The sequence below is a fragment of the Camellia sinensis genome, chromosome 5 (assembly GCF_055761805.1).
Source record: "Camellia sinensis isolate YWXY chromosome 5, ASM5576180v1, whole genome shotgun sequence".
Taxonomy (NCBI): Eukaryota; Viridiplantae; Streptophyta; class Magnoliopsida; order Ericales; family Theaceae; genus Camellia; species Camellia sinensis.
In genome coordinates this window covers 166,060,310-166,087,349 of record NC_138965.1, presented here as the reverse complement: position 1 = coordinate 166,087,349, position 27,040 = coordinate 166,060,310, and the positions used below count along the sequence as shown (strand labels likewise).

The 27,040-nt window shown below is 34.7% G+C and overlaps 2 protein-coding genes and 1 long non-coding RNA gene across 5 annotated transcripts; 1 reads left to right on the top strand and 2 right to left on the bottom strand.

The window, feature by feature from the left end:
* Positions 1 to 2,107: 2,107 nt before the first annotated feature.
* LOC114270763 (proline-rich receptor-like protein kinase PERK15) lies at positions 2,108 to 16,095 on the bottom strand. The gene is given in 9 exon segments (XM_082870367.1): positions 2,108 to 2,449; positions 3,373 to 3,576; positions 3,702 to 3,849; positions 5,471 to 5,547; positions 5,830 to 5,900; positions 6,014 to 6,061; positions 6,064 to 6,096; positions 6,469 to 6,828; positions 15,448 to 16,095. Coding segments are annotated over 9 exon segments (1,833 nt in total). The 5' UTR covers positions 16,055 to 16,095; the 3' UTR covers positions 2,108 to 2,164.
* On the top strand, positions 7,892 to 10,749 carry LOC145790970 (uncharacterized). The gene is made up of 4 exons (XR_014330458.1): positions 7,892 to 8,705; positions 8,830 to 8,880; positions 9,941 to 10,046; positions 10,182 to 10,749. It is a non-coding gene; the product is annotated as an uncharacterized LOC145790970 (long non-coding RNA).
* Positions 16,096 to 20,168: 4,073 nt separating the features above from the next.
* On the bottom strand, positions 20,169 to 25,877 carry LOC114270761 (uncharacterized). Of its 3 annotated transcripts, none has more exons than XR_014328944.1 (4): positions 25,093 to 25,877; positions 23,713 to 23,827; positions 22,373 to 22,487; positions 20,169 to 20,400 (listed from the first exon to the last, which is right to left on the bottom strand). XR_014328944.1 is itself a non-coding variant. In XM_082868037.1 (4 exons), the coding sequence occupies exons 1-3, from the start codon at positions 25,421 to 25,423 to the stop codon at positions 22,480 to 22,482; spliced, it is 444 nt and encodes a 147-aa protein (XP_082724163.1). In that variant the 5' UTR covers positions 25,424 to 25,877; the 3' UTR covers positions 20,285 to 20,400; positions 22,373 to 22,479. The 3 variants fall into 3 exon arrangements, 1 of the variants encoding a protein (XP_082724163.1); XM_082868037.1 differs by having other exon boundaries at positions 20,285 to 20,400; positions 23,713 to 23,817; XR_003632031.2 differs by having other exon boundaries at positions 20,285 to 20,400; positions 22,373 to 23,827.
* Between the last annotated feature and the right edge of the window lie 1,163 nt (positions 25,878 to 27,040).

Here is a 27,040-nt window from a genome sequence, read left to right as displayed (position 1 = left end):
TTGACAACGTCATGATGATAAATGAATTTAAAATTAATGAGTGTGACAAATGTGTTATGTCAAAAATACTGAGAAATATTATGTCATTGTTTGCCTATATGTAGATGATATGCTAATTCTTGGTAACAATAGTGAAATGATCAATTCAACTAAGAAAATGTTGAAAACTAAGTTTCACATGAAATATATGGGAGTGACAGATGTGATTTTAGGAATGAAAACTACTAAAACATTTGAAAGATATGTTTTGTCTCAAACTCATTATGTTAACAAAATTCTTGAGAAATTCAATAAGCATGATGATCGCCATGTAAAGACACATGTCGATGCTAACCTTCATTTAATGAAAACTACAGGTGAAAGCATATCACAATTGGAATACTCTCGTATAATTGGAAGTCTAATGTATCTCATGAGTTGCCCTCGTCCTAATATAGCGTATGCAATAAGTAAATTGAGTAGATACACTAGTAACCAAGGAAAAGACCATTGGACAACAATTGTTAGGGATCTTAGATACCTAAAATACACCCGTGACTATGGACTGTATTATACTAGATATCCAGCAGTCCTAGAAGGGTATTGCGACGCTAATTGGATATATGACACTAAGGATTCTAAATCCACTAGTAGATATGTCTTTACCTTGGGAGGTGGAGCGGTCTCTTGAAAATCTTCTAAATAGACTTGTATAGGTCAATCCACAATGGAATCTAAATTTATTGCTTTAGACAAAGCAGAAGAAGAAGTAGAATGACTTCGTAATTTCTTAGAAGATAATCCAATATGGCTGAAAGTTGTGCCAATGATTTGTATTCATTGCGATAGTCAAACTGCAATGGCTAGGGCACAGAATCATATATATAATGGGAAGTCTCGTCACATTCGTCGTAGACATAACACTGTTAGGCAACTGTTCTCCAATGGAATAATTTCCATTGAGTTTATAAAGTCAAAAGAAAACATTAGCGAATCCGTTGACAAAGGCTTTGACCAGAGAGCAAGTGTTGTGATCATCGAGGGGAATGGGATTAAAGCCTGTCACTTAAGAGTTATCTTAATGGAAACCCAACCTAATTGATTGGAGATCCCAAAATCTAAGTTCAAAGGAACAACTGAATTAAGAATAACTCATTAGTACCACTACGGATTAAAACTTTTACACATTTCTATGATGAAATAGCGATTACCAGTAACAATAAATAAGTTAAGCTTTGCTTGTAATGAGACTCATAACTTGGAAATTCAAGTGGGTTATAGCATGATGCTTTTAATGAGAATCACCTATATGAATGTGAACTGGGTCGGTCTATGAAAATTGAAAAGGCTAAATTCTCTAGAGCACTCATGAATCTAGGAATTGTCCAGAGCCAAAATAGACACAACCGATAGAATCAAGTTGCGTATGAAAATAAAACTGTGTGATAGGCTATTGTCTCGATTTACAACGGCAGAGCAATTCAATACATCATGTTCACTAATCAGCCAGTAAATCTGATAGTCTTTTATAAAAGAAGGTTCAAGGTCAAAAGCTAACTATCCTATGCAGGATATTTCCAGATTTGTATTCACATAGTTTGCATGTTGTTGCATTTCTTGTTACGTCAATTTCATTTATGTGGGGAATTGTTGAAAAATTTATAAAGGCAACGTTGTATTGAAATAAACTCCATTTTAATGAAAGGGTGCAACCCTTCCTTTAAATAAAAGGATGCAATCCTTTCATGGTGTCTTTTTATTTTAAAGAAGGGTCATGTCACTTTTTCATGCCTTTTTTGTTCAAACTGAACAGGTACCAACAAGCCTATATAAAGGTAGCCCCCATTCCAATTTTTTTCATTCCAACTTCCTCAAGTTCAAGCATTCCTCTTGTATTCTTCATCTGCATGAGTCTGAATTTTTTGAGTGCAAAATATAATTTTGGTTCGCAGTACAATCAAAAAGTGTGCTCTCTTCGTTTGTGGTGATTGTTGTATCCTAGAGATAGTGCGTCCATTATTCTCAAGCACCATTGAAGAAGATGAAATTATGTCTTAAAGACACAGTGTTCATACACTGGCCTCAATCACAAATTTGTTCATAAACTATCTATAGAATTACTATAAGGTTTAATTTTGTTGTTTACTTTATTTTTTTTATTTGCTTTAATTGATTATTATCGAAATTATCTCCCACACATCTTTCCCATCTCCATTTCTCGAGTGGTTTGTTGGCCTCCGCTGCTCGAACTAGATGGATACAATCCATATTCGTTGGTTAGTGCACTGTTCTCGTTGCTTCCATCCTCTTTGGTTCCCAAAACCATCTTCCTAAATTTTTTCATGTCCTCATTGTATTGGCTAGTGTCATAGTCTGAGATGCCACGAGAACTGTAGACTGTGTTGTGTCCGAGTTTGATTCCTTCGTTAAGATCAGACAAAGATACGTCTCCTTCGAAGGCCCGCACTACCTGCACAATTTGAGTTATGCTTATCGGTTAGGAGTTAGCTTACATATAGCACATCTAAGTTAAGAAGCAAGAATCTTGCAAGCTACGACCATTCTGACACATCAACATAAAAAAATATAGGACATGACATATGGTGGACATGCACAAAATATATAATTTTATATATTTATTATATATCACATATATGAATATTTCATTCCAAAATAATAAAAAATACAACATAATATTAATTTCTTAATTTAAAAGGAGCAGGGACTAATACATATAAATCTATATTGTTTTTCTTATGTCATTGTCTCCTTTAAGTTATTTTGTTCAAATATATGTTTCATCATGTGTGTCCGATGCATGTCAGGAAGTGTCAAATGAGCATCAGCGTCGGACAAGAACACGTAACTTAGAAGTGTTCGTGCTTCTTAGGTAACATATGACATGGGGCTCAAGTGTTATGGTGCAAGATACACCAACCTTGGGAAGCAGAATCAAATTATTCAAAATTTGTAGATCAGATCATTCATAGCTTTGTGTCTTAAAGGTCTCAACCAAGACAATGCATTAAATTCCAGGCCTGACTTCCACTTGCAAGTGACGTAAGTAGTATGGAATGGTAAAATCTATAATTGAAGAACCATTCCACAATATCGAAATGCCATAATGGATTCATAACTTGTTGGCTCCATTGGGATCAACCAATTTGCATAAGATATAGGAATTTTTTAGTTTTACTATATTGCAAATAGTAAAATGTTTGGGACCCCCACAAAGGAGGACCCCCACAACCCCCACTGATGTATTGACCATTGATGTATTTGAATTTTTTTTTCCTAACTCTGACAGTGACATGAATGGTAAAGATCATTTTTGGGGTTGTGTTTTGTGGGGGTTTCTATCATGACTGTTGCAAAATAAACCCCAAATCTTACTTGGCTCATTTGTGGTCGACACCGTGCTGAATAACGCACACAAGCAGCAGCACAAGCAACCATACGAGCCATCTCGTTGGGTCTGTAATCCCTTTGCAACTATGGATCAACAAGCGTATCAAAGTTTCCATCTTCCAAAGCTTGTGTGAGCACAAGCGTATCAAAGTTTCCATCTTCCAAAGCTTGTGTGAGCAAGGGCCGCGCCTATAACAAAGATAATTTTGTTAGACTTAGAAAAAAAACCAAAAAATGTGAAAAGTAAATCAAACAAAATAAAAGCCTTTTATCAGAGTGGAAAGAGATTTAGTGGTTTTGACGTAATTGCTCACCCAGTCTACCAAGCTATCATCTGCGTAAGATTGAGATGAGTTAATAGGTCGGCGTCCAGTAATTAACTCTAGAAGCACGACTCCGAATGAGAAAACATCAGACTTGTGTGTAAGTTTCCCAGAAGAAGCATATTCTGGAGCCAGGTATCTAGAAGTGGTGAGCTTATTATTAGAATGTGAATGATATTTTAATAAGAACTAGTGTGGAAAACATTGTAATACCTTTGCCATTATCAAAATGGAATGAGAAATTGAATCTTGGAAATGAAAACAAAGCATCCAGAATGAGATAACAATAACTGAATCAATTATTGACAGAAACAACTAAAAAGCTCTCATCACCCATGTTAATGTATATATGGTACATATTCCTACGTATATTAGGTATTGATTTCCTAGATATATTAGGTATTGCCATAGTTAGGTTTCTTGTAGGATACTTTTTCTCATAGTTAGATTTCTAATAGGATATTTTTTCTCTGCCTATATATACAGGACTTCTATTGTATAGGACAATATTATTCAACACAATTCATTCATTCAATACAATACATATTATTTCCTCTCTCTCTCTCTCTACTATTCTAACATGGTATTAGAGCTAAGTTAAGAACTTAGTAATTTTGCTTCACTGGCAGACGGCAGCCTCGCTTTGGCCGCCTGCCGGACCTCAACCTATTCCATTGTCATGTTTTTCTTTCAGTATCGCTTCGTGGTGATCTCTTCCTTTAGTCGTTGGTTTATTCCTACCCCAAATATCTCAAATTGGTTTCTATCTTCAAACCTATTTGAGTTTGAAGGGGGGTGTTATACCTATATCATGGTGAACATGATTATACACCATGCAAACCACCCAGCTACCTCATTTGGCGCACAATCCAAGCCGTACTCTCTGGCGCACAACCCAAGCCACCCTTCTCTGACGCACAATCCAAGCCACTTCCTCTGGCGCACCTCTGGCGCACCATCCAAGCCGTCTCCTGGCGCACTTAGTTATCTATTGCCATCATCGTTCAACACCACGTCATAAGTTATATGTGTGCCACGCTTGCTAGTTCAACATCCATCTCTACAACGGTCCGACATGACCCCGTAAACTATCTTGACATTTATTCTAGTTAGCTCCTACCTCGGTCCGGTATGACCTCTTTAAACTGCCCTGGCATTAGTTCCAACCAGTTCCTACAATGGTCCAACACAAGCATAAATTGTCTCTGGGCATTAGTTCTAGCCAATTTCTATATCGGTCTGGCACGACTTTAAATCGCCTTGGCATTAGTTTCAGCCAATTCCTACAATGGTCCGACACAACCATAAACTGTCTCATGGCTTTAGTTCCGGCCTCTGATCTATTTCAAACGCCCTTGCGCTCCTGTTTAGATTTCGCTATCTATTTGCCTTTTATTTTATTTAGTTTTATTTCATGTGTTAGTTTCTCTCTCCAAACTCAAGATGTTTATCCTCCTTGAATTTGAGGGGGGATGTTAATGTATATATGATATATATTCCTACATATATTAGGTATTGATTTCCTAGATATATTAGGTATTGCCATAATTAGGTCTCTTATAGGATACTTTTTCTCATAGTTAAATTTCTAGTAGGATATTCTTTCTCAACCTATATATACAGGCTTTCTATTGTATAGAACAATATTATTTAATACAATACATATTATTTCATCTTTCTCTACTATTCTAACAACCCAAAAGAATCAATTATTGACAGAATCAATTATTTGAAACTTAGACATAAGAGGTAGGCCTTACCCAAAAGTTCCCATCACCCTAGTGGATATGTGAGTGTCGACATCAGAACAAAGCTTTGCAAGTCCAAAATCTGCAACCTAAGAAGAGCATAAAAAATTTCAGGTTACAGACTTAATGACAGCAATCACCACTAATACAAAGTTTGGACAACCTAATCAGTGGTTTGAAATTTTTTGTCTGTCACTTGTGATTAAAAATGTTCATTCCACTCCTTGCAACCATAACTGACAAATCTCACCAATCATATCTCATACAGAAAGGGGAAAAAACTCTGTTTTTCTTGGATTTATTATGGCATACTTCAAAGATGCAAATTGAAATTTAATGATTCTTGACCCATGCGTACAAGGAAATCTTACCATTGCCTCAAAGTGAAAATCCAGAAGTATGTTAGCTGCCTTAATGTCACGATGTATGATCTTAGGATGGCCTGCAAATAAAAAAAATTCAATTAAAAAAATATATTAACCCCGGTATCTTATGCTAAAGAGTTGCTTCTTGCTTCTAAAACGAGAAGCAAGTATATGTATGAAGAGAACTTACAGTCCTCGTGCAGATAGGCCAGTCCTTCAGCAGACCCTAGAGCAATTCTCTTGTGGACCAATCCATGGTAGGTCTTCCCTTTCCTGAAACGTTTTATTTTCTATATCAGAATCAATTTTACCAGAAGCATCCAGCATCAGCTCAACCGGTTCTTAGACAATAAATTATCCGTAGGACTCATAACTCAAGTACATTTGGCAACTAGAGTTAATTAATATTCTATTGTTTATTGAGAAGGATTGTTCAGAAAATATACATACAAATTTAAAAGTAAGAACCACTAAACAATAATTACTAGCAGACTTGAGAATTCAACAAACCCCTTAGGCCCTTACCATACTCAAAAATTAAAAAATATATATATATATTTGTAAAAGCAACAGTAGATAGAAAATCAGATAAGCATGAAGATAAAGTAGTTGCCTCTGTAATTTAGTAATGAAAGGAACACTCACCATGTAAGTGAAACTCCATGGTGTTGTTTAGAACATACTCGTAAACTAGCATTCTTTGGGACCCGGTGATACAATATCCAACTAATGAAACAAGATGTTTGTGATGCACTCTGCTAATGATCTCAACCTCAGCTTGAAATTCACGCTCTCCCTGACCACTTCCAGCTTTCAGCTGCTTAACGGCGACTTCTTTTCCATTTGGAAGGACTCCCTTGTACACATACCCAAAACCACCTTGTCCAAGGAGGTTGGCTTCTGAAAATGCATCCGTTGCCATTGCCAATTCATCATACGAGAATGTGCTCGTCGCAAAACCTAAAGACATGGCACGGGAAAGTGGTGGCAATGAGTTTTCACCGCCTGAATGATTGGACCCAGAACCAGCACTACTGCTCATTAATTATGGTTTTGAAAGAAAAAAAAAAAAAAGAAGTAACAAAATCATCCAATTTTGTCCATTTAATAGGTAAAATATTAAAGTACGCATATTATGCTTCTCGAAGCCTTCACCAAAATCATAAATTCTGATAAACATGACAAGTGTTTCACCCGACGCAGCAGTTTTATTTATAATTATTTATATATATATTTTATAATAGAAAGGAGATTTTGATCAAATCTCTCAAAAGGTACGTGAATTGGAAAAAGTTAATAAATACTAATGAGGAAATTTTGACCAAATCTCTCAAAAGGCACGTGGATTGAAAAAAATAAATAAATATTAATATATTTTTTTTTTAAATCAAAAATTTTAAAAATTAAAATTGAGATATTGAAACTCGCACAAAACTTGTGAGTTAGAACTTTTCTTTTCATTATATAATATGTAGATAGACATAACTATAGATTCCAAAAATGGTTAACTGGGAATCTGAACAGATAAGCATGATGTTGCCTTTTCCTTTTGTAACAAAAATGCTTCGGATCTCCATTGGAGGTCGACTCCCAGTGAGGTGGCACTCCATAATTGGACAAAAAAAAATTTTTTTTTTTTTTTTTTTTGTTAGGGTTTCCGCCAGTGGAGACGCGACACCTCACTGGGGGTGCGACCCCCACTGGGGGTATGCAGCACTGCTGCTTTTGTAATTCATCTTGAATTGGTCTGTCAGATAAGCATGAACAGCTACATCTTTTATTCATTCATGGTTTGCTCACCTCAAACCACAGCCATCATATATTCAAAATGTTAAATGAAAATAAATTCTTGGGAAAAGAATACTTAAAACTGACATTGAAAGATAATAAAAAATTATATTAATTTATTTGTTAGGGCGCAATGGTAAAAAATACGAAGGGTGCCTTTGGTTTGTGTTTTGAAACATATTTTTGAAAGAAAATTTTCAAAAGCATATTTGGTTACAAATTTTCTCAAAAAAAAAAATTAAAATTATTTTTCTTTCTATTACACATTCTCCCTCCGTCAATTCACAACTCTCCTTCGGTGCCCTAACCCTACGCCGGTAGCCTTTCTCTCCACTCTCCTTCTGTGCTCCGAGCCAACGTTGCAAGCCGAAATTGAAGGCCAATCATTGAATTTGAAGGTAATGCATCACTCTCTCTCACACTCTCTCTGTCTCTCTCACCTTCACCATTGTTGACATTGATAACCTTTGTGTTGTTTGTATTGTTTTTCTATGCCCATCAGTTGTTCGATGAAATGCCTAAGCAAAAAATCAATAGTGGAAAATCATTGAACCCCTCACATATTATACTTGCACCCAATTTCTGTCTCCACTAAATATACATTCAATTTTTTCATTTCCCTTTTGTTATATTTCTGAATTTTCGGTAGTGGGAGCTCACCCAAAATTTTGGGAATTGAAAACTTTGTGAGAGTTGAATTTGGTTATGAATAATATTAGTATTTACATTTGTCATTTATCTTTGTTTTTGATGTTGGCTTTTTTATTAACTAGTTCCAATGTCCACAAATACACACTTATTGTTGACTTTTATTCGTATATATATATTTTTTAATAGAAGAAGCTTCTGATCAAAGTTTTCATTCTCTCTTTTTCTTTTTTGTTTTATTTTTCCTTTTGTGAATGGTTGATGTAAGTGCTTGAAGGTTTCAGACTTTTGAGTTGTATGGATTCTTAAAAAGTGAATATGATTCATAGTTTCAATTTCTTCTCTAACTTGGTAATTTTTTTTTTTTTTTCATCAAATGCATATGCCCCCAGGTTCTGTTTTACAAATGAGGCTCTGGTTCCTGTTTATGCAACCAACTGGTCTGAGTAAGAGACTATATACACACAAAAGATATTTAATTCATTTCACTTTGTTCCAACTCTCTCCACTAGTCAATGTAGATGATAAATGTACAAATGAAATTTCTCATTTTGTTGTTATGAACAACAGGTGGTTAGACGAACAAAAAAAACTGGCAAAAGTCTCCCCTGAATCTCCTGTGTGAGTAATGCTGCCACTGTTGCTTAATAATATGCGTGAATCTCTTTTTAACCCTAGGAAGCTGAAGGAAGAATTTTATACGCATGTTTGTGAACTTGTATCTAATTCCAGCATACATTGTGCATTTAAATTGCATCTTTACTCATCATCATCCAAGTTATGATCTTCATGTTTGTTAGTAGTATTCATGTGCATCAACTTTGAGACATTGTCTATCACCAGGAAATTTGGATCAATGAGATCGCTCAAAACTATTAACATTTGGGACAAAAGTCTCACAAACTTGTGCCTATGGATTGGATTAACAATGCAGTGATTCAGTGATTCCTTTTAATGTCCAGATCGAGTAGATAAATTGTCCACTGTTAGTACTCTTTTGTTCTTGTGATGTAGATAAATTGTCCTCACTCCTTGCCTGACAAGCTATCCTTTTAGAAGTCCACATAGTGCAAAGAAAACAATTAAGTGGTACAAAAATGTTCTCTTCTAAATTTATTGGTCCAGATTGAGTAAATTTATTTCATTTGGGTTCAAATACATAGTTCTTAAAATTCCTACTACTTAACAATTTTGATCTTACTACTTAACAAATAACAGTGACAACTACTTGAGGTTGGCTGCATCTTGCATGATGTTTCTTCTATATTCAAGCCTTGTAGGACACATTTTTATTTATTTATTACAACCTTGTTGTTTTAACGAGGATCTATCTTGTAGGATCTATTTATTACACATTTTATAGGCACCAAAGTAATGAATTTTATTTAATCAATTATGTATAAATTTAAGATGTATTCAACTTAAATTTTCTCTTCTTTGTTGCAGGGGTATTCAATTATATAATCAATTATGTATAAAGTTCATCTGTTTAATTGTATTCTTGTTTTTCTAATCTTCATTGAATAAATTACATTGCTGTGAACCTTCTTATTTTTATATGGTTGTGCTATTCAATATTTGTTGCCTTATTCCATTTTTTGGTGATTTTTAAATTTTATTGGAAAAGGATTAGTAAAGATACTTTTAAAATTGATGGGTTTGTTCTATTCGTGTTGCACAGGAGGGCACTACCTTTGAGGGTGCCCTTGATTGGCTATGCTTGAATTTGCCCGGGAATGAGCTTCCATTGAAGTTTTCTACTGGCACTTCTCTCTATTCAAATGAAGGTATTCTTAAGCAATTCTTTTCAATGGGAAATTTATTATACTGATAGCTACATGTTCATGGCAATCTATTGTGGGGACATGGAGAATTGTGCTTTAACATAAGTTGTGACATCCTGCTTAATCCAATCATGCTAGGAGGTGCTGTTAGCATCATATCAACTGCACGGGAAGATTGGAGTCCTGTGGTGGATTCGTCTGATAAGAATGAGGAGGAAACACCTAAAATTTCTGTTAGAATTAAGGGACGTTCAGATGATGATACTCTAAATTCTTTCCAGCGATCACAAGCAGATTGGATCCGGCAATATGTGGAACAACAAGAAGAGGTACCCAGAATCCTTTGGCAAAATTCTCCTCACTCATTGTCAGCTTGTACAAGGTCATATAAACCAGCTTCACAAGTCTTTTCAGTTGGCTGTCCAAAAAATAATATGACTAAAGTTGAATTTTAGTGTGTATAAGAGTTTCTGAATATTATCTATTTTATTGAGTTGTAATTTAATTGAAGATGAAGAAAGAAAGGTTCAAGCCCTTATCTTAATTAGTTCATTACTTAAATTTCTACATATCCAACCACAAGGTTGGGAACACTCCAACTCAAATCAGGAGTGGGGTAGTTTTGTGGGCTAAACTTATTTATTATTTATGAGCAGGAGAACTAGGAGCTTATGAAACTCCTTTTGAATAACTTTGTTAGGACCCCTTTTCTTTGTCTGTTATGTTATGAGATGATAAGAGCACTAAAATTTTAACAAGTTCAGAGTTGCTATTTTATTCCTTGACTGTTTCATATTCTTCTGGATTTTCATTGTATTTGTGCGGAAATGCCAAGACATGCTGTTTTTGTTGCTTGGAAAATTTCTAATTATATATTAGCACAAAGAGCTTGCATTGACAATAGTCAACACTATGAAGGAATATGTTATGGTTCTCCGTCATTTGCGGGATGCTTCCGAAAGTTGGGAAGATGATGCAGTTGATAAGGTAATTTCAGTTTTTATTTATTTATTTATTTATATTTTTTTTATGGTACATAAAGTAATTATGTGTATTGTATTTTTTGGAGGAACATTAATCATTGGTTTACATTTTTGAGACTTTAGTGTCTCCCTCTTATTAATTAGTCATGCAGGCAAATATTCTGTGTAAGAGAGTTTCCTGATTGGGTGCAAGGAGGTTTAATTTTTGTTTTGTATGCGAGTCTAGATAATCCTGAATCATGTGTGCTGAACTCAAATGCCAAGTTTCTTTTGTTGGATAGGCAAAGCACAATACGTGAGCCTAAATAATCACAGAGAAAGAATTCTTTTCATAGTCCATCTTTTGTATTTTGTGAGAAATAAAAGATAAAGATACACTCCAGAAGTTGGGGAAAGTTCCACTGGAGCTTCAGTGGAGGCTCCCAAAAGGAAAATTACAATTTGTTTAAAAAAGAATAGAATAATGAACAAAATAGCATCTTGAAGTCGCACAACCATCTTCTCAAATCATGGACGGAGTCTTTGTACTTGCAATTTGAAGGATTGGCAAACTCTGGTTACGAAAGCAATGAGATGGTTGTGGGATTGTTATTTATTTCTAAAAACTTAATGTTCTTCCACTCAAGCAGAGAGAAGTTACATCCTTATATAGAGGGTAAGGCACAACGTAAAATTTCTAAAAAAGTACATTTTAGTTGGCATATGTTGACGTTGCTTCCTTTATTTAGAGCTCTTATGTCACAAAACATACTAGCTTTAGGACTCAAATAATCTTATTACCTCTTAGTTCACGTGCTAAGTTAGCAGGGGGTTATTTGTTTAAGCGTAATAATTTGGGATGCTTATTTATTAATAGTCCTGCTTTCCTATTGGATCGTAGACCTATAACATGTCAGCTGAAAATATTCATTTGAGACTTCTGCAATTCCCAAAGAAATTACTTTAGATTCTATTTTCTTTGATTCTTTTCGCACCTCAGTCACTAATCTAGGTTTAGATTGTTAGAATTATTGAAAGAATAACAACAATTCTTAACTCCTTGTCCATGTTTGTTTGTTGGGATGGAATTAGGGGGATGAGGGGGCCGATTAATAATGTCGGTCCCAAATGTTATTTTTTGGGTATACCATATGACATTTAGTGGATTTGTTATATATTCATGGAATTATTGTATTATGGTACTTCCAGTGAAATTTTTAGTTGTGTAATGCTATATGCTATTCTTAGGTGATAATATGTATCACCATAAGGTATATTATGTTGTTGGAAAGTACTGTTATTCCGAATTGGAATTAATCCAAAATGGAATTGGAATTAATCCAAAATTCTAAGTGATAATTCATCCTTGCTATGACCTGCCCTTTGAATGGTCCGAATACATTCATATTTGGCAAATATTAAAATTCAAAGGCTGGTTGGTGTTTTGAGTAATGTTGATTGTGCTGTATTCATGATCTTAACTCTGTTTAGAAGAGAAAACCAAATGTTTTGTTGGTGTAGCATTTCTTTATGTATCTGTAATGCTTGTTTTCATACTGAAAGTTGAGTTAGCTTTCTGTATGCGGGTAAAGTATTAGAATTTGCCTGAGAATATGTATTCATTGGTTACTTTATGATCTTTTGCTCAGACTCGAAGGACTTATTAGCAAATAGATAATAGGTTACATTACGTTTGTATGAGAAAATTGAACTGTGGCATTCTTTTAAAAATGCATATGTTAAACACGGATGATAGTCTGTATTTGTAAGTATTATGAGGCATGTGATTGATTGATGGCTCACTGATCAAAAAATTGTAATTTCAGGTCGGTACTCTAACTGGAGCAGAGGCATCACTAGGTTTAGTACCGCTGTTGCATTCGAGGAACCAATCACACCGCCTGTTAAACTTTTTCAGGAAAGATCACGAATAATGTTGCGGTTTGCTGATTTGCTTGAGAAGCACAGTGATCATATTGCGGCTCTTGAAACTTGGGATAATGGGAACAGGCTGCAAATGAAGAAATACCATTGGTGTGGTAAATGGTAGCTAATTTGGCATGGTAGAAATTAGCATATATGCTAATTTAGGTTGTGGTACATATGTCCTTTTTGTTAATTAATTTGGTTAGTCCTGTATTATGTATGAAATGAAATTATTGACGTTGGATTAGACTTGGTTCGTATGGAATTTGTATTATATATAGAATTGGACGTTCAATATTAATGTTTTGGATGGTTGGAGCTAAAATGTGTGCACATTGTTGAATGCTTGGTAACATATTTAGTGTTGATGGATTATATTGTTTATACAGGGTACAGGTTGTATTCATAATGGATACAGGTTGTTTAGAAATTAAAAAAAAAAAAAAAAAAATACGTTAAAGCTTTTGGCTACCAAATATTTTGGTAGCCAAATATGTAATCAAATGTATTGGTGACTAATAATTTAGTAGCAAAACATAACCCAAAAAGTTTTGGCGACCAAATAATTAGTAGCTAAAACAATTGAGAATGAGAGAAAGAAACAATTGGTCACTAAATTTTTAGTCACGGAATACACCTTTTGCCGACTAAATAATGTTTCGTAGCTAAAAGTGTACTTTCGGCGACTAATTATTTAGTAGCTAAAGGTGACACCTTTCCCGACCACAACAACTTAGTAGCCAAAAAGCCTCATTCGGCGACTAAAGGTTTAGTGGCGGAAACATAACATTTGCCGACTAAACTAATTTTAGTAGCCAAATGTGGTCACTTTCGGCGACCAAACGAAATTTAGTAGCCAATACTATCGCCGACAGGGCAAAGGCGACGACCTTGGCGACCAAATATTTTAGTCGCTATATCGTTTCAGCGACTAAATATTGGACTTTTGGCGACCAATATTTTGGTAGCTAAAAGTGACATTTCTTGTAGTGTCTCATTCTCAATCACTTTTTCTCTCACACATATCTATTCAATTACAACAAAATATTAAATCATCCCAAACTCCCAAACTTGAAAACTATTTTCAAAATATACAATCAAACAAATCAAAAAAAAATTTATACTCTCCCCAATTATTTGTTTTGAAAATTTATCTCAAAATACAAACCAAACACACCCTTCATGTAGCCGACTCACTTGATTAGTATTCAAGGCTTAGGTTTTTTTTTTTTTTTTTGAACAACATTCAAGGCTTAGTTTGGTTTGCTTCTATTAGGTTATAAGAACACATACAGGCAATTGATGATCCAATATTTCATACAAAAATGATTTTCCCTCCGAATTTCGTCCCCCCGAATCCCCCGACTGCCCAAAACGACGTCGTTTTGGGCCGTTTTTGTTTTTGTTTTTTCTTTATGCAGTCTGAAAATGGAGGGGAAGAGGGAGAGAAGAGAAAGAGGGAGAGAAGAGAGGAGAAGAGAAAAAGGAGGGGAAGATCGCTCGTCGCAGCTCGTCTCCGATCGTCACAGCTCGGACGATCATCTCCGCCCCGCCTCCGCCCCTGCCTTCGCCACCTGCCCAGCCCGGTTGATGTTGGCCCCCCTGTCCTTCTTCTTCCTTCTCTTCTTCTTCCCTCTTCGCTCAAATTTGGGCGATTCGGGAGGGACTTTTGGAGCTACATATCACAACTCTATTTTATATTTGAGAAAAACAACCCAAGTCATGAAAATGCTAAATTCAACAATTTTTAGCAGGAGAAAAATACTATTTCAAGAAGTTGAAAGAGTAAAGAAATTCCCAAGACTGTGACCACCAGATCTATATAACAGTTACAGCATTTGACAATTATTATACAATTAACATATGCCCAGTCAAATTTCCCAGAATTAGACATCCAAAAACAAATTAATCAACAAATCCATGAGTTTCTCATAACCCTAAGAAATAATAATCAGTGTATTTAATTTGAGTTTTTTGGATTAAATTTTTAAAAAATTGAGTTTTTTAATTTTTCATATTTTTTTGTTTTTAATGAATATTTTTAAAATTTTTAACATTTTTTTTTTAGTTTTTTAGATACACCTTATTTAGATGTATTTAAAAAGTAAAAAATTTGTGAAAAATATTTTAAAAAATTAATAAATACATAAAATACAAAAAATGTATTGAATTCTCGTATTTTTTTTTATAGTTTTGGTATTTAGTGAATTTTTGAAATTTTTTTAATAAATTTTTTACTTTTAAATATATTTACGTTAGGTATATCTAAAAAGTAAAAAAAAATTACTTACAATATTAAAAAAATTTAGTAAAAATAAGAAAATGTAAAAAATAACAAAATAAAATTTTTTAAAAAGTGTTTTTAGAAAAGTGTAACCAAGCAAAAAGTTTTTTTTTTATTTTTTATAATCATAAATGCATGGGAAAAATGGGGAAAATGACAGAAATTCAGGGGAATTTGAACACATGACAAGATAAGAGAGGACAATAAGTAGAACGGATAAAAGGTCTCTCACCTTTAGGCCCGTGTGGTGGTGGGACATAGTCATCATGGTCTCTTCTCTTCTTCTTCTTGCACCATAAGAACAAAATGCTCAAAATTACAAGAATCACTACACCACCAATCACAATCCCAACAACAAGCCCTGTTGATTTACTGGACGACGGAGGCGGCGATGACGTTGAGGTCCCCGGAGGTGGCGGCGAGAAACCCGACGGCGAAGGAGGTGAAGAAGAAGAAGTTGGCGACGAAGGAGAGGAGTTTGGAGGAGTAGTAGACGGCGCAGGCGGGACCGGAGCAACAGGAGGTGGTGATGGAGAAGAAGAATAAGCGGGCGCCGGAGATGTTGGGCTCAACAGCAGCCTGTCGTTAGGAAGTGTGGGAGTGATGGATATAGGATCGTTAGGAGATGTGGGAGTGGGGTCGTTTGGAGGTGTGGGAGTGGTGGATAGAGGTGGAGTAGTAGACACCAGCCGGTCGTTGTGGTGAAGTGGTGTTGGCGAGGTAGTGATTGTCACCGCCCGAGTTCGTGAACTGCTGATGGTGTCAAGTGATGGTGGTGAATTGGTGATGGAAACTGGTAATGATTTCCGAGACGGAGACGCCCGCGGAAATGAGGACATTGTCAGATACCCCTCTCTCTCTCTCTCTCTCTATATATATATATATATATTTTTTATAACTCCGGTATCCCGAACCCGTTGATTTTAAGGGAAGGCAGGACTAATCTTGAGGGCCCTGAAGTTAACGACCGGGCAAACTTCCAGTTGCTCCAAGGGGTGACTCGAACTCGAGACCTGTGGATTTTATCCTCCAGACTTTACCATTTGGCTACTTATCTTGAATTCTCTATATATATATATATATATATATGTATGTATATGAGAATTGAAACTGTGTATAAACGAGCCCAGCGGCCGGAGCAGCGGATTTTGTTTCTCTCTATAGATTTTTCCAGCGAGAGACATATAGCGAGAGAGAGGGATTTGCAATTTTTGTTTTTGTTTAGTGTGTGAGGAACACATGGTAGCGGCAATACAGAGTTCGTCTAGTGGGACCCACGCGACTGGTCCGGTCCGCGTATGTTTTCTGCCTTTAGACTAGGGGTGGACACGGTCAGCGGCCACCGAACCTTTAATTTATCATCTGTTCATCACACGGATTAAAACAAATCAATTTATATATATTCGTTAATTTAGTGAATGTGAATTGTACGGATTGACGGATAGATGTGAATTAATTTGATAGTTTAAAATTTTATAAATTTTTAATATAATTCAATTTATGTACTTTCTATAGAAAAAATTATTACAATCAATGATTTAAAAAATGTATTGCAATCACTGCACACCTCATCTACATAAAGAAAGTTTGAAATTTTAAAATATTAAAAATACTGCATGTCTCATCTACATATTAAAATCACAGTATACCTCATCCACATAAAGTATTATAATATGTGATTTTTAAAATATAAAAATAATTTAAACTATCAAAACCATAAACAAAAGTCTCTATTTTGTTATATCTATATCTTTTTTTAAAAATAAAAACCAATTAACATATATCATCTTTTTTATTTATTATTTTTAGAATTAGATTTAAAAACTAAAAATATATACATAAATAATACCCCTCTCTCTCTCTCTCTCTCTCTCTATATATATATATATATGTATATGAGAATTGAAATTGTGTATATAAAAGCAAGCCCAGCGGTCGGAGCAGTGGATTTTGTTTGAAATAGAGAGAAATGGATTTGCAATTTTTGCTTTTGTTTTGTGGGTCTGTATGGTAACGTTTACGTTTTCAGTTTATATTTATAAAAATTTTATAAATTGGTTTTTATTTATTTTTTTGTTTACTTTTAGAAAAACATAAACTGCAAACGCGTTTGGTAATTGACAAAATATTTTTAAAAGTTTTAAAATATAAAAAAGAGTAAGAAATGGCAAGTGGTGGCAAGTGGCAGCGGAAGATGGTGGTAGAAAGTGGTGACGGTGGGTGGTGGGTAGGGGGTGGCGAGTGGGTGGTGGATGGGTGGGTGGGTGACGGTGGTGGGTGGTGGGTGGTGGTGGTGGTGGTGGTAGTGGTGGTGGCGGCGGGTGATGGGTAGTGGTAGCAGGTGGGTGGCAGATGGCGGATGGGTGGTGGTGGCGGGTAGATGACGGATGGTGATGGTGGGTGGGTAGGTAAGTGACGATGGGGGGTGGTGACGGGTGGTGGTGGCGGGTGGTAGGTGGTGGTGGCAAGTGGGTGGCGGGTAGTAGTGGGTGGTGGTGGTGGCGGTAGTGGGTGGGTGGGTGACGGTGGCAGGTGGTAGCAATTGGATGGTGGTGGTGGGTGGTGGGTGGTGAGTGGTGGGTGGTGGTGGTAAATGGGTGCCAAGTGGGTGGTAGTGGTAGTGGCGAGTGGGTGGCAGGTGGCTGGTGGCTGGTGGTAGCGGGTGGTGGATAGCGGTGGCAGGTGGGTAGTGAGTGGTGGTAGCAAGTAGGTGACGGGTGGTGGTGGCGGGTGGTGGGTGGTGGCGGGTGGATGCCAGGTGGATGGTGGTGGTGGTAGTGGTGGTGGGGAGTGGGTGGCAGGTGGGTGGTGGTGGGTGGTGGGTGGTGGGTGGTAGGTGGGTGGTGGTGGTGGGTGGTAGGTAGTGGCGCCGAGTGGTGGGTGGTGGTGACAGGTAGGTGGTGAGTGGTGGTGGTAGATGGTGGTGGGGGGTGGGGGGTGGTGGTGGCTAGTGTTGGGTGGTAAAAAAAAAAAACTCAAAACTCAAAACAGAAACACATTTTTTTAGTTTACATTTTTTAGCCAAATTTATAAACTGAGACCACTGATTTATAAATCAAAAATTTACCAAATAAGTTTTTATTTGAATTTTTAAAATTTTTGTAAATATAAACAGAAAACTGAAAACGTAAGTATTACCAAACGGCACCTATTTTGTTAGTGTTTGAGTGTTCACATGGTAGTAGGAATACAGAGTTCGGCTAGTGGGACCCACGCGATTGGTCCGCTACGCGTATTTTTTCTGTCTTTAGACAATGTCCAATGATTACTTAAACCTTTCATCAGATTTAAATTTGAAGAAAAAATGTCTTTTTTTTTGCTTTAACGGTTGCATTAAATAGGTATCAGATTGAAATTTTCACCTTTTTTTTCTTTTTAATCAAACTGAAGATCAATGTGCCTTTCATCAAATCACTGTTCATTATCGTTGCCAAATATCCCTCAGATATCCTTCAAGACGACCACCTCAAGGTAAAAAAAAAAGTGAAAAAATTACACTGACCGGTCAACTGCCCGGTCGTCCTCCCGATCGAGCGCCTTAATGCAAAAAAAAAAAAAAAAAAATTTACACTGATCGGTCGACTGGCTGGACATCCTCCCGGTTGTCAGCCTGATCGATCGGTAATGAAGCTCCAAAATCCTCTGTTGAAGTACTTGATATCAAAGGAAGTTTTTACTCAAATTTGGTGAAAAAATTGATACACCGTTGAGATGCTCTTATTCGTTCGGACAATGGCGAGGTTGGGTGGACTTTACAAGAGTAATGTTAGGAATTTAAATGTTTTATCAAAAGTTCTATCAAATGTCTTATATTAGTTTGTGACTTACATGATGTGAATTTCACATTCATATAAGACATTTGGCAAAACATTTAAGATCCCTAATATTTTTCTCTTTAGAGTATTTGTAGCAGGGTAAAGTTACCTTAAATAGTTATTTAATTAGACTTTTTATTTTTTTGTTATTTTAGTTTTATTAAAAAAAAATTACGAAAGACTTACGTGTAGGTCGTAATAGGTGAATTTATTATCTAATACATCTTATAATAATTGATGATATTTTTCATCAAATATTATTAAAAAAACGTCACTAATTATTAATTTTCAACGACAGTTTAAAAATTTTGTCATAAAAAATGTCACTAATTATAAATTTTAGTAACAATTTTTAAAAAAATGCTAATTTTCGATTTTCAGCGATAGTTTAAAAATTTTGTCATAGAAAAACATCGCACTACAACAAGTTGGGTCTTGAATGACGATTTTTTTTTTTCTCGAAAGAGCTAATTTCGTCACTATAGATATTTGTGACAAAATATTTTCGTCACCAGCTTCGTCGTTGAATGTTGTCACTAAAAACCACCATGACGAAAAATAATTTCGTCACCAATGAAATTAGTTCAGTGACGAAATTTTTTGTCACCAATAAAACAAGACTTTGTCGTCAAAAATTCTCATTTTCGTCACCAAATAATTATTCAATACCATATTTATAATTTTAGTTGACAAATAAATTTGTCACAAATGTTGATCATTGATGAGGAAATAATTTCGTCACAGTAAGATGTAAAGGTGACAATTTTTCGTCTCCAAAAGTCATACATGGGTGACGAAATATATTTCGTCGCAAATATATTTATATACGTGACGAAATATATTTCGTTACCAAACAACAAAATCAATGAAAACTTCCATATATGCGCTACAATAAATTTTGTCACAAAAAATGTTTATTAATGACGAATAATCACTTTGTCATAATAATAAGTACAAAAGACGAAACAAATTCGTCACTAAACCTGTTCCATATTTTATATTTTAATTTTAATTATTATTTCACAAATATCCCTGCTCATATCTCAATAGTCTTTTAATTGTACTAAGAAATCACTAGCTATTATACATCACTCTACAAAAAAAAATCAATAAACAATTTATATTATAAATCAAAATATATTCATCAAACAACTTTAATAATATAAACCATTAAGTATAACAAAAAAACTACCAAAGCAAATCCCAAAATGAACTAACGTGGAATCCACAAAAAAAAAAAAAGAAAAAAAAAAAAAAAAATCAACACTCAATCTTGATTTGCAACTACAACTAAGTATCAGTTCAGAAAACAAAATTCAACAGTTGATCTTCCTTTGCAAGTATACTTTCAAACGTCATCAAAAACCAATCTGCAAAGAAAATAGACAAAGAAAACATTAATATATTATCAATTACATCTAAACTCATATATAAATAATTTTATTTTATAAACCAATTTAGTAGAAATGCATCTAACAAATCAGAACTTCAAAGAGTTGAGGTGATCCTGGATGATAAAGTAACACGGATAACATAAGATGCCAAAAGATTACAAAATACCATATATCACTATCACTAATGGCAGAATATATATATATATATATATAATAGCTCCAAAATATAAGGTAGCATTGAGGTACATTTGATTCACGACAATGGGTTTTTCATGCATGTTGGGTTCTAATCTTTGAAAACAACCACCAAATCTAATTCTCTCTTACAAGTTAAAAATCAACAATCAAATTTTAGCATGCCAATCATAATAAATCATAGTCAAAAAATAAAATATGCATATTTTTCTTAATGTGTAAAGTGGTCTTTCCTATAAAGCAAAAGCCTCTTAACAATTGATCCAATAAAAATCTCTAACTTCTCATATCAGATTAACAGTTTTTCTGCACAATGTGTCAACCATAAAATTCCCTTAGCTCTTATTTACATTGTTCGAAACAAGTGATCAATATATTGCACCAAAAGCAACAATTCAGTCAAGAGTCATTGCAAAATTTCTATAAAAATAGGTGTATCTTCACAAAATAAGTCAAAACACATATTTCATTTAGTTAAAAAAATAAAAAATAAAAAAAACACCAAATGTTTCCTATAGTTGCTCACTCCCAGAAGAATCTATAAACAGTCTGTCAGCAATTTACATACAAAAACCTACAACTTCTCTCAAAATATTTTGATCAGTGGAATTCAACACAAGAACCTTGTAAGACTTTTGGGTTGTACCATTGAAGCCCCTCAATGCCTTCTTGTTTATGAATTTGTACCCAACAAAAGCATTGATCAAATTGTCTTTGGTAAGGAATCATTGTGATTTTTTATTTTTTATTTATAAACATGCTCATGATTTTTTTGACTCTCTGGTTTTTAATTTTGGCTGCTTTTGGCTAATATTATTTATATATTTATTTGTATACATTTTAAAGAACAGGAATCTTACACAAATAAGGTGCAAATAAATTTATCTGAGGCAAAATGACAACAGCAAGTCCTGGAAACTGAATTACAAAGATTAGTTCTTTTCTAATAGAGTGTCTCCTAACAGGGAGTTGAATTCTGCACCTCCCTTTTTGTGGGTGTCAGGATATGCAACTCAAGCTAACACTAGGTAAAAAAAAGTTTGCTAAATATTCCTCCTTTGCTTCTTATATAGTCCAATAGAGCACAATGAAGACAATATATGATTGGTTGGCTAACACGAATTGAATGTTTGTGTCAAATAATAAGGACAGCACCACTAAGAGGGAGAAGTTGAAGCCTCAAGAACAAGAGATAGACCAACAGATATGAATGTAAGTTGTGAGAAAGCACATGATCTTAAGAAAAGACTTCTTTACCTAGGACAAAGTGGTTGAAATGTGGCTTCACTAAGTTGAGTATTGGGAAAACCTTCAAATGGATCAATCTATTAAAAGTCCTTATTATGCTAAACCATCCTAATGATATATACAAAACAACAGCAATCATAAAGTGATATACAAACTTGACTAACCCACTGCCTGAGACTCAATAAATGTTCCTTCATTTCTTCTACAGTGAAAAACTCAATCAAAGACACACCCATTATTAATCACATCACTAACTTAGAGCAACTCCAACACTGCCTAGCAAAAATACACAAAAAAGTAAACACATAGTTTTGTCTCTACTTTGGTCAGTGTGTATTTTAACTAGGGTCATGCTAAGTAAGAATTTTGATAATGAATCTATTTTCATTAAATACATCTTCAAACTTGTTACATCTTAGTTAATAAATAGTTAAACTGTTGTACTTTAACTAGTATATACTAACCAACATGAGAAAAATAAAAAGATAAAACAATCGAGACTTACCAAAAGGCGATGTACGAGTTCATGGAATACCTCCTCCTCTAAATTGTCCTTTGAAACCTTGCTTCTTAAGAAACCCCATTATGCTTGATGTCATCTCCAAATGCTCCTCAAGTGACTCCAAAAAAGACAATACGGCAATCCAAATAGATTCCAACAATTAGTTTTTAGGTACACCAACATAAATTTTAACCAAGGTGATTCATTGCTTAATAAAACACTCTAAATTCATGTTTTCTAGTAGTACTAATGAAATTACTACCATCTGGAACAAAAGAATGCTACTCCCCCATATCTTCCATAACTAGAGCAGATATAGACTAGAGGCTATACGAAATGAGTCTTGAACTATGGCACTATGGATCCCTTTGTTTAGTTGTCATTTGTGCCTGACACAGGCACTAATGAATCAAATTCAGTAACATTAAGATCCAAAATTATCATCAGTAAAATTCAAAATCAAAAGTTCAGTTTCATTGCGATATTCTTGGTAATTCTCTGCTTTACCATCTATCCATTTCTCCACTGCATTTATACAGGGAAAGATGTCAATTAATAAAATAAAAACCACACATCATCAATGCTTAAAATAGTTTGGCAAAGTTTTGGGTTATGCTTCGCTATGACATTCTTGGTAATTTTTTTTCTTTTATCAATAACTCAATTCATTACTAAAATTACACAGGGTGAATGTTGAACTATGTAACAGATATTACAAATGATCCTAAATGAATTAGGATTAATAGAATTGCATAGCATGATTACCCGAGCGATATTCAGACTGATGCATTCAATCCTAGAGATCACAATTGGAGAATATCATATCCAAAAGAAAGCAATTATGGGCCCAATGTTGAGATGTCTTTTGCCATTTTATATCTTCCCACTCAGAACTTAAGGCCTATCTTGTCTCCAATGTTTAGGATCCTCCAATTCTTGGGTTGGACCAACATGATTGATTTACTTATTTAATTTACATAACTAAAAATTTAAATGAACCAAACATTACCTTAATTGTTTCTCCTATGTAATAACTGCTCAGGTAATTGTATTATATTAGTCACTCCTAGAATTATATATTAGTTAATGTAACTTACAAATGCTCACCCAAACAACCCATTCTCATAGAGGTAATAAGTGTTCACATAAATAATCAATTGAAATTGGGTTGGTCGTGGAAATTGAGATATGAACCTAGCATGGAACTCTTCATCACAAATTCAAGACACATTTTGAGTCCCACTAGATGGCCTTTTTCTGAGGAGAAACAGAAAAAGGAAAGGTATTTTTCATAAAACAAAATAATATAATAGAAAACAGTTTGTAATTAGCTTATTAGTTACCTATGCAATTGATAAGGATGCGATTAACTTTGTGTGCATTCAAATGGATGCAGGGTTCCTTCAGAAAATTCATACATCCGGAACCGCTCCAAAAGTTCAAAAGGCCTGCAAACAACTTCAATAAAGTATATCACTAATGTTAGAATCACATAGAAAGCAGGTACATGTAACTTCAAAAAGATGAAATGAGCAGAGAACATTGTCTGAAATAGAAATTCGGCCTCAATAATGCACTTGGTTGTCGTAACCTGATGCTGGCAATTGTTATCCACCCCCAGCCCAGTAGCGAAGGTTTGAGTGATGAGAATCAGCCTCTTCGCGAAAAAGAGGGGTTAAGATTACAATTACATGAGCAGTTATTAAAAATAAAAATCTATTTATTGATTGAGAGAGCAGATAATGCCTTCACCTACCTAGAAATTAAAAGTAAAAGCAGATAACGCCTGATTATTCTTTGTGCATTTGGCTTCTACTTTCATTTTTTCTTTAATCATTTCAATGGATACAAGTGCTTATCAGTGGATAGATATCATAGATTTATAAACTCCATTGCTGATTGTATATATCTTATCCTGTTTAGTGCCCTGTAACTTAACAGATCAAAAATAATGATATGATGCAGTGAAATTAAACATACCAAAATAATGATGTGATGGTATCACTGCCATACATTTTTCCTTAGTAGGGAAACCATTGTTTTGACCACCCTTTCCCATCCGCATCTTTTCTTTTTCTTCTTTAGAAAAAAGGAAAAGAAAAGAAATTTCAAATTACCCCACGAACGTGGTTGTGTAATCAATCTTAATATGATTGTGATGCACATCAGACATACCCTACAGATCAAACTCTTTGTAACAAACTGGCCTGTAAAGTAAAGCTCAATGCCTTGGGTAGGTCTCTGATCAGCTGCAAAAAATTATTAGTTTTGTTCTTCACAATAATACGTACATTAATTTTTCTCTGTCAACATGAAATAGTTTTGAAGTAGCAAATCCATCTTCCTGATGTACTTTTCTAATGTGAGATTCTTTCAATTCTCTATGCCTAACCAAAATCAAGAGTATCAAAATAATATTAACACCACAAAATATCTTATCTTGAATATAATACCTCAAAATAGGGGTATGTATTCCAGAATTTCCCAAAAATATATATGTACAAACAAAAAATTAACACAATTCATTTACATATATACACAACCAAAGTCAACAAAACCCATAAACTATGCCCAATAGCCAATAAGATCCACAAAATCATTCGAAGCAAACCAGAGAAAACAGAAAAACAATTAATCAATCTGAATCCTTATGAGTCTGTTGCATTAATCAATCACTCAAATTTATCAAAGCATTAGACATCTCTTGAGAAAAAAGTATATACCTGTTGTTTTAATGTGGAGCTGAATAACATTCATCTCTCGAATCTCAGAGCAGAGACCACCCATAGCGTCAACAAAAAAACTTGGACTATGGATCTCAGACTCAACCCCAATCGAAGCCTTAGGGCTCCTACCCATCTCGATATCAAATGCAGAACAATGTTTCTTACCCCCATTTCTCTTCGCGATGTCCATCAAAATTAACAAATCACTATCCGAAAGACTATCCTTCAAGATGTGCGAACGCCACTTAGGTGTAGTAGTACCTTCAATCACTAGTTCATCACCCATCGTAGCTAAGTCGTGTAGATTAGATGAGTAATCATCCATCATCAATGAAATATTGAATGAACAAACCCTAGAAACTGAGGTAGTTTCTAGAGAGAAGGCAGACTCTCTCTCTCTAACCCATCGTGTTTCCTTTCCCTTTCTTATTAAATTGTTAATGATCAAAGAATGAAAAAATAATTAGAAGAGGTTTCCTTTGAAACTTTGGGAACTGACGAAATTTTTTCAGATAATAGAAGGGAACTCTTATTTTCAAATAAGTTAGGGATTAGAAATTGAGAGAGAGAACAATGGTGGTGAGAGAGAGTAACTTACAGAAATAAGTGAATCGACAACAATGGCAGCGCCGGTTAGAGAACTAGCGGCAGCGATTGTGAGAGAGACCATCCGGTGTGACTGTGACACAGAACATGGAGGGAAGATGGGGCGTTACCTCGCTGAGAAGTGGAGGTTTACAGAAAAAATATTAGGGATTTTTTTATACAGTTTTAAGGTTGGTACCAAAACGGCACAGTTTTAATGTTTCAGTAAATATAAATACATCAGCTATTATAAAACCTACAGCGACCTAAAGCACATTTGTCGTTAATGACTTAAACCTTTGCCGACGTGCCATCTACGTCGCCATAACTCTTATACTAATAGCAAGGGACTGTTTTGTCACTGAAACTCATTGATCATCGCTAAACCTTTTCTCATGTTGGAGCGCTAATTTTTTTTAGGCGCCTAATTTATATTTGACTTTTTAGCAACGACTTGTTGATCACATCGCTAATGTTAACCTTTTTAGCGATGAAAATGATTTTTGCGTCGCGAAAATGATGTTTTAGCTATGCAATTTTGATAGTGTCGCCAAAAGTAGTTTCTAAAACTGCAATTTTTTGTAGTGCCCCCCTACTATACCATCGCTAGCCCTCCTCCTCTCACACCGCACCTCCATTACACCATTCCATCCCCATCACAGCACCACCATGTTATTGAAAACCCTTACCCCACCATTAAACAACTACAAGCGAGAGAGAGAGAGAGAGAGAGAGAGAGAGAGAGAGAGGCCATACCTTTGTGTGTTTTGCAAGAGAGGGATGAGAGGAAAACTGGAGCATCAAAAAAAAGGAAAAAAGGGGTGGAGGAGAATTAGTAGGGTTCCTTTTTTTCATTACCGCCAAATCTCAAAGTTTCCCTTTAAGATTGGTTGGTGATAAAATAATTTTGTCATTAAAAATTTTAAAATATTAAAATTATTGACGATAAAAATATATTTCTCATTACTAGTTTTAAAATATTTAAAATTAATTTTTTTTAAAAATATTTAAAATTATTGGTGACAAAAATATATTCCTCACGAATAATTTAATAATTGGTGACAAATTGTTTTCTCACTAAAAGTCTCAAGATTTTGGTGGCACCCAAAAAAAATTAGAGGAAAAATCTTTGGTGACGAATTTTAATTTTTCCTCACCTAAAAATAAGTATTTATTGACGAAAATAAATTTCGTCACCTATTATTTTTACTTTTTCTTATATGTGACAAAATTTTATAATTCGTCACGGATTATTCTTATTTAGTAACAAAATATTTTTTTCATTACTTTTCGTCACCATAGGTTTAGAGAGTTAATTAACTTGTGTTTTGTTTTGAGAGAGAGAGAGAGATTGATAAAC

Bases quoted from the DNA above. Each gene is read 5' to 3' on its own strand.
- LOC114270761 (XM_082868037.1), bottom strand. From the start codon at position 25,423: ATGATGGATGATTACTCATCTAATCTACACGACTTAGCTACGATGGGT. The intron at 23,818-25,092 runs GTATATACTTTT...AGTTGTTTGCAG, and splicing joins GCTCCACATTAAAACAACAG to GCCTTTTGAACTTTTGGAGC.